General features: G+C 34.2%; 1 protein-coding gene across 2 annotated transcripts; it reads left to right on the forward strand.

Moving 5' to 3' along the window:
• The first annotated feature begins 213 nt into the window (after positions 1-213).
• LOC104611390 (large ribosomal subunit protein uL30y-like) lies at positions 214-3,009 on the forward strand. 2 transcript variants are annotated; one of them, XM_010278409.3, is made up of 7 exons: positions 214-348; positions 866-1,055; positions 1,144-1,241; positions 1,337-1,394; positions 2,240-2,319; positions 2,418-2,520; positions 2,604-3,009. In XM_010278409.3, the coding sequence occupies exons 2-7, from the start codon at positions 870-872 to the stop codon at positions 2,817-2,819; spliced, it is 741 nt and encodes a 246-aa protein (XP_010276711.1). In that variant the 5' UTR covers positions 214-348; positions 866-869; the 3' UTR covers positions 2,820-3,009. The 2 variants fall into 2 exon arrangements, with proteins under 2 accessions (XP_010276711.1, XP_019055638.1); XM_019200093.2 differs by having other exon boundaries at positions 216-344.
• Positions 3,010-10,245: the final 7,236 nt, after the last annotated feature.

A 10,245-nucleotide genomic window follows, 5' to 3' on the forward strand; every position in this document is an offset into this window, starting at 1 on the left:
TCGATTGACCCGGCGGTTGAACTTCTGATCCGCAACCGCAACCGCAACCGCAACCCGGGGAACAAGCGGTTTTGTTTGCGGGTTGTTTTTTACTTTTTCTGAAACACATTGGTTTCTACTCGCTAGCCTAGGCTCTCTGCCTATTTTGGACATTTTGCCAGCCTCTCCATCAAACGGTCAAGATTCACTACTAAAGCATTGGAAATCTAAACCGTTCGATGACTTAGGTTATTCGTGACAAACCCTATAAAAACCTCATTTTGGCCTCTTTTCTGAGCTGAGGCTGCTGTGCTACTCTCCGACCTGTTGCAGACTTGAAAGCCCTCTCCCGATCGAAGTGAAGAGTAGGTAACATCAAAATTTCCGTTTGTCTCCATCTTGGCATCAGTCGAATCTTAATTTCATTTACCTTTATATGCGTTTTGATAGGTAAAAGAGTATCTGTAATCGAGTTCAATAACCCTAGATCTCATTGAAGAACTAGGGTTTTGGAACATTTGCTTATTTCTGTTAATGGCTTTCTGTAATATTTAAATTTCGAGTTCTAATTCAGGATTAAACCTTCATTAGATTGTCCAATGTAATGTGAGCTTTCTGTTAGTGTTTTTCCTGAACTGATTTTATGTTAAATGAAAAGCATATTACGTGAAGAGGGTTTGTTCTGTTTTACTTTGTGGTTTGCAGAGAAATGTGTGTATACGTCCCATTTTGTAGTGCTTTTGATTAATATTTGGGGGACATTTTAGTTTTTTTTTTTTATTTTCTATGATCGATTTCTTAAGCTTCATACGCATCATCTAGTAAATCTAGAGTTTTATTTCTATTGGGTAAGAAACGATCTTTACGGGGATTATATTGTTTGCAGAGAGATGGGTGAAGAAGAAGCAAAGGGTTGTGCCGTGGTTCCCGAGTCAGTATTGAAGAAGAGAAAGAGGAGCGAGGAATGGGCGCTTGCGAAGAAGCAAGAGGTCGATGCCTTGAAGAAGAAGAATGTAGAGAACCGGAAGCTTATCTTCAAAAGAGCGATGCAGTACGCGAAAGAGTACGACGAGCAGGTACTAGAAGAAAAATAGCGCTTTTCATGTTTTGATTATCTTAACGCTTCAATAGCCTGTGATATTGAGACGGATTTTTTCCCTTCAGCAAAAAGAGTTGATTCGGTTGAAGCGTGAAGCCAAGTTGAAAGGAGGATTTTATGTCAATCCAGAGGCTAAACTGTTGTTCATCATCCGAATCCGTGGGTACGCTCATTGCCCACTGTTTGTTAACACTTAATTTCTATATCCCTGATTTTATCTTTGTTCTAACAACTCTAAAATTCGAAATTCTTTTTCAGTATCAATGCAATGCACCCGAAGACCAGAAAGATTTTGCAGCTTTTACGTTTAAGACAGGTAACGGGCTTTTAATCTAGAGTCTTGCCTCTAATTTTAAATTGTTTTTAATGTATTAATCGTTGTAGCATACAATGTCAGAACCATGTGAGAAGTAGATATAAATATTTTTGTATAGCATTCTAATACTGATTTTGTGCAACTGAATTCATTTCCAACTTCTGCAGAGAATCAATCCAATATAAATATGTGCAGTTTTTGTCTCTATTTATTGGCATTTAAATTATCCACTATCTGTGTTGATACTCCACTTGTAAAACCCCAAAATACATTAAAGTTGGGATTGAATATGGCTGTATCCATGCTTGTGCTCTGTTCGATGCAAAGCTCATACATGGTGCTTGCTGACAGTGGCATTCTTCATCTTTTAATGTTGCTGTTAATGGCATGCATCTGCCCCAACCTAAATTGAGCCAACCCTGTTAAATTACTGCCTGGGTCTACATTTTTAGTAAGAGCCCTTGTTATAATTATAATAGGGTTGTGATTGTTTGTACCTGTTCCAACCTGATTAAGAATCTAAATCTGTATTTTTGTTTTTTGGATTTGAAAGGTGTTTTGCGATGTCAGCAAGAGAAATGTGGGCTTTTTCAATGCCAAGTGAAAAAGGTTGTCAAGTAAAATTAAGTCTTAATTGGTTTTGACCCGGTAGTCCTGATAGGCAGTTGGTTCAGGGTTTAGTATTTGGAGACCTTCCAGGATCAGGGTTGGGTGCGATACTTTTGTTTTGATGGATTCCAGATTTTGTCCCATTGGACTTTTGGTTTTTAAAGAAAATAACGTTTAACTACAGCTGGCAAAATTTGTTTGACAAACAAATTATAACAATTGTCTATGTGCTGCAGATATTTAATGGTGTCTTTCTGAAGGTAAACAAAGCAACAGTGAACATGTTGCACAGGGTGGAGCCTTATGTGACATACGGGTAAGCATTTCACTGCTAAACTTGTTAGGAACAATGAATTACATACAATACATTTCTTAATTGTTTAGTGATTTCTATTCTGTACAATGTTCTTTTAGATATCCCAACTTGAAGAGTGTTCGTGAATTGATCTACAAGAGGGGTTATGGGAAGCTAAACAAACAAAGAATTGCATTGACTGACAATTCAATTATTGAACAGGTTTGATTGGTTTTTTATAATGCTTATGCTGTAGCATATTATTGATATAATATAATTTTCCTATCACTTTTGTTTTATTGTAGGCTCTTGGTAAGTATGGAATCATATGCATAGAAGATCTTGTTCATGAGATCATGACTGTTGGTCCCCACTTTAAGGAGGCAAACAACTTCTTATGGCCATTTAAGCTCAAGGCTCCATTGGGTGGGTTGAAAAAGAAGAGGAACCATTATGTTGAGGGAGGAGATGCTGGAAACCGTGAAGATTACATCAATGAGTTGATCAGGAGGATGAACTAGAGATTTTGCAGGATTTGGTTTCTCTGAGGTTCTTTCTTATTTGTGGTAGAAACATCTAAATTTAGTCCCCCTTGAAATAGGGAAGTCCTTTTTCACCTTTAGAAGACATGAAGAGTTATTGGCAATTTTGTTATGACTACAGTTTCTGGAATGGTCTATTATTAAATCTATTTCTTTATGGTCTCTCAAATTTGCTGTCTTGGAAGTATTGTTTAAGTTGGTTTGCTATTTTAGTCGCCTTTTGAAGTAGGTCTGAAATTTGTTGTACGTTTTCGTTCATTCTGCCCTGTTTAACATGCATCTCTCCCTAGATTTCCAATTTAGATTTCGAACCATTGAATTAGTGTCTAGTAGTTGGTGAAATACCTGTTTGTTTTACTTTTACCCATTATGCAATATGATGATGGCTTTAAAAAACTCTTCGGAATGCTCTGCTTTAGGAGGTCGTCTTCCAAGCAAAGTTTCACTACGGTTCAAGCTCCAAGCTCCACGCCTGTGTTAAAAGAGCTGTTAAATTTGTAACCCATAGGCATAGAACACGTCAAAGGGTGTTTTTCTTGGGCCCACTGCCAGATGCCAGGAATGATGTTTTGAAATTTTAGGTATGACTGACTATATGCTGTTCCGTTATTTAAGAATTGAAATCAAGGTTCCAAGAAAATTGAATCACCGCTTTTCTGTATCGATATCATTTGGCTGGCTTCCTAAGCAGTGCAATCCAGATTTCCAGTCTTTTGTGGATTGGGCGTCATTTTTTGTGCAATATGCATGCTAGTCCCCCTTCTTTAAAATCCTTCTCCCATTGTTGTTCCAATGGCATAATGGGTTATTTGAATAGTCGAGTGATCGAGTGTTAAACCACTACCCGAACCTGATCCATTAGATTATGCACTGGACGCCGAATCATTCACTTCTTTGCTTCTATTGGGCCATCGACAGTTGTGATGCAGAAACCCAAGCCTTAATCCAAGGCTTAAAAGCAGCCAACCAAAGATATCGAAGCTTGAGATATATAGCGAGCTGATCGAGTTTTTGCAAGATAAAAGGCAGCCAATGAAAGTGGATTGAACAATTGCATAGCGCACAATTGACAAAGCTTCTATCTACTTTTGAACAACTTGTTTTTGTACATATATAAATAGAGTTTACAAGGCTACTCGTACGTTAGCCTATCTAGTATGCAAAGGTCAGATTAAGATAACATATAACTGAGTATTATCTCCAAATGTACAACTGTCTCTACCTTAATGAAAAGTTTGGCTGCTTTCTTTTGTCAAAGTAAAAAAAAAAAGGATCCACTTTTGAAAACCTTTACCTAAGGATTCCTTGCCTTAATTCCTGAAACTTGTAAAAACTCTAATCCAAATTGAAGGCTCCTATTTTCAGTATTTACCATTTAGCGTTTTGGCTACCTTTTGAATCGTGATGTCTTTGATTATTGCAAGTTTTCAGTATTTACTATTTACAAATGCATACAATTTGCATTTGTATTCAAATTTTAACCTATCCTTTCCGATTAAAATTGGAGTTCAAGGTTGTGTTTGGTTGCGATACAAAAACAAATATGTACTTTGCATAAATACTCTCTTCCCGGTTGAAGAATGCAAAGTGGGTTTCTAGTGTAACCTGTTTTCTGCATTCTTTTGTTTTTTTTTTTGAAATCAGTGCAAAGCATGGACCACATCATTAAATGCCTTAAACTTTTGTTCAAGCACACCAATTATCAGAAGAATGCAAAAATGTATCCAGAAAAGAGTACATTAGTGTGCTTTCTTCACGACACAAAACTGTCAGGAAATACATTTTTGACCTCTTAATCATTACATTTTTTCCATGTCAAACAAATACTCACAAATCCAAACTGGGGTACATAAATAATTTGGTTCGGCGTTTGTATCGCAAACAAACGGAACCTAAGGCTCCATTTGGTTTGCGAGAATAGGGGTTCAGAATCAAAGTCTGATTCATGCATTCCCCCATTTGAGGGTATGGCTAATCCTTGTGTAAGAGGGGTTTTAAGGTGGCAAGGGTGTTCTCCTTGAAGGACAAAGATGACCAAGGATCAGTGAAGGCAAGGTTGAGAGAGGACTGGTCTCAGATGGGAGAGAGAGGTGGCTATGGACGCATGGAATAGAGAAGTCCGGGGAATTCAGAGGCCGGGTATCTTGAGACAAGTCTCATGCGTGGGCACTCGAGTCAACCCCTTAATCAGTTGGTGGGCCCAAGTTGTAAAAGAATAGGAGTTGGTGGTACACATGACCACTCTTAATGGGGACGACTCGAAGAATTTGTCTTTTTTTACATTTTTTTTATAATTTCAATATTTTCACTAAATATCCGTTTTTTTTTGAAATTTTATTTTATATTATTTTTACTATTTTATTATCATTATTATTATTATTATTATTATTATTATTATTATTTTATTGATTTCTATCATATTTTATATTTTGTAATATTTTATAATATCCTATTACTTTAATCATTATCATTTACTTTTATTCACATAATGACTTTGAGGGGTACATTTGTAAAATGTAAACGTCTTAGATGTCACAACATTTAGATTACCGAACAACCCCATTATATTCAGATGTTTGCAAAAGCAAGTTTTTTTTTTTTTTTGGCTTTTCAAACTTCAAACTTCAGATTTACCGAACATCACCTAACTGCTTACTTTGCATCCTCAATAATTTGTCTATGTTACTAAGTGGTTTTCCCCTCTTGTATTGTGAACAATTTACACCCTTGCTTGGCTTGACAGTTCTAATCAATTGATTTATTTTTACTTGCCTTGTTTTTTTTCTCATTTTTCATGTCTTACCTATCGGAAACGAGAGAGGGGTGTCTAAAACCTTCCATCACTTGTTCCGAGACATGCCCGATTTGATTAGATTAGTACTATGCGTATGAAGTCATTATCAAATTAAAATGTATTCCAAACACAGACATTAATAGGCCCATCACTCCCAATTTATTTACTTGATGGCTAGGGATTCTATATTAGCTAAAATGAGCCACTTCTTGGTGCTCACACATCTGTTTGCCGATTGTAAGTATCATGGACTTTCGGTAGTTGGTCAAGTCTCTGAAGGTCTAGAGAGACGATGGGGATGAGAGAGGATGTGGAGAAGAGAGGAGAAAGAGAAGGGAAAATCCCCTTGTGAGAAATCCTAGGTCAAAAGTTGTTGTTCCTCCTTAGGGGAGTTGTTCTCCCTTTTATAGAGAGAAAACCTTGAGGCTACAAGGAGAAGGATTCAAAAAGGAGACATTTCCTATTAGGAAAGGAGGTATTTCTATTAGGAAATGAGATATTTTCTTTATTTTTGACTATTAAGGGAGAATTATTGGAGTTTCGCCACATGTCTAGTGAAATTCTTTAAAGACAAGGTTTCCTTTCCCTTAAGATTCTATGTATGTGACCCTTTTATGCTAACATGGCGTAAGTGATATCGCCGTTCAGCGAGCACACTTTTATTAAACCCACACGCGTAATTTAAAGATGCATGTGTGATCGACATTTATTCCCAATTTATTGTGATTCCACAATTTTGTAATGGTCTCAGATTCATCGCAACTCTGTACGCGTCCGAAGTTCATCACGGATCCGCGCGCGTCTTTATAGATCATTGCAGATTCGCGCGTGTCTAAGCTTTATCTCTTGTTTATATATGTCTAAGGCTTATCGCGGATTCGTGCTAGTTGATGTTCATCGCGACCCATTTCGAGTATGAGTTCATCGCAGATTTCATCACAAACGTGCAATGGGTTATGGATTCATCACATGCATTCCTATAGTATTGGTTTGGCACCTTTTATATTCTGATGGTCTTAGTGACCACTATGTACCTACACCAATAACTATGATTTGCACTTCTACCTAAAACATTTATTGCTATTTATTAAAAAAACATTCTATACAAAATTTCCCTTGAAAATCAGAATAAAACATTTATTTCTTGGAAATTAGAAAAATGACAACTAGGTGCCATCAGCACCACAAGTGCCAAATAGTAAGAAAATACCTCGGCATTGGAGGAAATACCAAAAAATGGTGTTTCCTCCATTTGAGACCTCTTAGATAACTTAAGGTGATTTGAACTCGAGTTATTACTAAATACAACACTAAGGTGATTTAAACCCAAGCTGATAACCATAATATGCCTAACACACTCACTCTTAAGCCACGAAGCTATCCAACCACTTATGTTAATATGTAAAATAAAATAAATTTTATTGTTATTGTCGAAAGGCAATCCAAATAAATGTTAAATATTTATGTTTAACAACTCCAACTAAGAATTAAAAAAATAATATTCAAAATTAGCATTTTATAAAATGATTGAATAAATAATATATCAAATCCACATTTGTTTCAAAAGATGATTTCAACTTCAAGAAATTTATACAATATAATATTAATAATAGAATAAATATTTTAGTACTTAAAATTTATAAATTTGAACATGACATAGTCTACTAATATACATCCGTATCAAAAAATATTTTTAAATTTAGAAAAATTATAGAAATAAAAATATTAATAATAGAATAATTATTTTAGTACTTAAAATTTATAAATTTGCACATAATATGTATTTAAAAATTATTATATCATTTTGAAATTATTAATCAATATTTTAATTATTGAATTTAATAACCATAAAATTATATTTTATACTATTATTACATAACTTTGTTATTAATTTTGTAAAATATTATTAAAATATTAATTAATTATTTATGAAATTTATTACAATGACTTTTCTACTTTTAAGAAATTCTTTAAACTCGTTACATAATTTCCTTATTTTAGCTATTTAAAAATTTGTTATGTTGAATACTTTGTTATTTAAAATATTTAGTTATATAAATAATTAATTTTTTGTTATTTGAATTTTATTTATTTTAAAGTTGGTATATAATGCTAAATATTTTTTGTATAATTATTTAGCTATTTTTAAAATGTTTTTATTTAATATATTTAGTTATTAAATTATTTAAATAATATTGTGTTTTTTAATATTAAATTTTTATCATTTGAATAACATTTTTGTAAAATTATAATTTATATTGTTAGTACATAATTTCGTGATGAATTTTGTAAAAATGAAAATTATTAATATTGTGAATATTATTAAATCTACTATAATTATTTTGGTGTTTTTAATAAATATTTTAAAGTTATTATATAATTTAATTATAATATTTAAATATATTTTAAATTTGTTAATTGAAACTTTATTTAGATAGATGTAGATAAAAAGTGAGGTAGAGGATAAATAGGAATTAGAGATAATTTAGGAGAAAGTGGAGGATAATGGTACCACTTGGCAAAGTAGGGGAGAAGATAAATATGAATTAGAGATAATTTAGGAGAAAGTGGGGGATAGTGGTGCCACTTGGCTAAATATTAGAAAATCAAATCCCTCTTTCTTTTTCTATTGGTTGTTAGAGATAATTTAGCCTATGTTGTTTTCTTATTGGTTTATTGGGAAATTATGTGGAATTAAAAAATAAAAAAATAAAAAAAAAGAAATTAGGAAGGGGGTTTGGAGCAAGGAGAGGCATACCGATGAGGACCGTCTCACTATATATATTATATATTTTATACTACTTATATATTATAAATGAATATATATATATATACACACACACACATTATATGAACAATATATATAATATTATATTTATTATTTATAATATATATTATAAATATAAAAAAACTGACTAATCGAACTGGCAATTAACCAATTGGCTTCGATTCGGTTTTGATTATCAATTTTCCAAGTACCAGTAATATTGGTTTAGTTTGGAAAATAGGTCCATAATTTGATTAACTGAACTATGAGAACCCCTAACAGGCTCTTCATGGTATGACTAGCAGACTTCATGTGCACTTCATGGTTAATGGAATGGCATAAAATTGACATTCAGGAACATCATGCACATAACATATTACTTAGAGGTGGTTTCCTAGATGGTTTCCGGGCTAAACGGTCCAACCGTCTGAATCAATGGCAATTCGAAAACCATTGTTTGAACTCCTTTATTTCAAGCAATCCCCAAGAAGCTGATGACTGATTTTGATTCCTAGGTTGTCGCCTCTGCCTCTAGGCTTCATGAAAGTGAATGTTGATGGTGCCAACCTCAAACTAAGGATGGAATTGGGATCACTCTCCACTATACAAATCAGACCAGAAACTGCAAAAATATAAAGCTGTCTTGGACTGGTCCGTCCCCTCATCTTTTATAATCTCTTATGGAGTTACCTCCTAATCTAATTAGGAGATAATCCAGATCTAAATTAGATCTGGACTCTAATTAGAGATAGACCTTATCTTCTTATAATTAGGTGCTCCTTACCTAGATCCGAACACAGATTTGCCCCATGTCACATGACAAGTTGTCATGTGACAACTTAATTAATCATATTAATTGTGGGCCTTAGGCCCATCAGTTATAAGGCTCATGACCCAAGGGTGTTGCATGGCCAACTTAGGCCTGATTTGTATGGCGTGGGACCCCACAATGACCTTACTAAGTCCGCATGGGTTCAACCCGGCCTTTGTGAAAAAGCTTAGACGAATTCATTGCTTAAGGTAGTAAACCCCTGAGCACATCACTATGGGCTCAATATGTGCCCAACATTTACACTTAAATGATCATTGAATTCAGCCATCCTATGAAGATCCAAAGATAATGGACTTATGTAAGATAAAGCCCATCAGATAATCAGCCCTGTAATGGTCTCTTACATTTAACCTCTCTGCCCATATTGATCACACACTGCATGACAAGGAAGGACTATATATATATATATATATATATATATATATATATATATATATTATAAATATATTTTGCAAAACCAAATCTCAAACACAGTTGAAATCCATTGTCGACAGTTTAGGTTTCCATCAGAGTGTAAACCCTATCATTCACTTTGTCTGACAAAAGGGCCGATCCTATCACTATGATCACCCACTCAGATGAATTCTCAGACTGCCCCAACATACCTAGGTTTTGACTCACAATGGATCTCACTGATTGGCCTATCAAAGACAACCCAATCTGATACCTAGTGCAGTAGCATAATCAAGTCTAGGGGCTATGTGTAACTTTCTATTTTTCCCATCAATCTCCAAGGTCTAGGGCATAACTGAAAAAATGGTTCAAGTTCAATGTTTCAATCAAATACACATTGCATGTGCTTTGGGTCTAACCCTAGCAGCTGAGACAAGCTGCCCAACTTCTTTGGCAGTACATTAGTGTCAACCTTGGCAGGATAAACTCCCCAAGTCTATCCAACGGCTGAGAACATTCTAAACTAACATGAGTCTCATAAGTATCCAGTTTAAGGGGTAATTCACAAAAACATACCAATATCAACGTGAAACAATAATGTACTTTTATTCATTTACAA

This window comes from Nelumbo nucifera, chromosome 8 (assembly GCF_055504915.1).
Source record: "Nelumbo nucifera cultivar China Antique chromosome 8, China Antique-T2T, whole genome shotgun sequence".
NCBI classification, from domain to species: domain Eukaryota; kingdom Viridiplantae; phylum Streptophyta; class Magnoliopsida; order Proteales; family Nelumbonaceae; genus Nelumbo; species Nelumbo nucifera.

Excerpts from the sequence above, each read along its gene's own strand:
- LOC104611390 (XM_010278409.3), top strand. The coding sequence starts at position 870 with ATGGGTGAAGAAGAAGCAAAGGGTTGTGCCGTGGTTCCCGAGTCAGTA. Across the intron at positions 2,320-2,417 it reads GAGCCTTATGTGACATACGG|ATATCCCAACTTGAAGAGTG; the intron begins GTAAGCATTTCA and ends ATGTTCTTTTAG. Across the intron at positions 2,521-2,603 it reads ACAATTCAATTATTGAACAG|GCTCTTGGTAAGTATGGAAT; the intron begins GTTTGATTGGTT and ends GTTTTATTGTAG.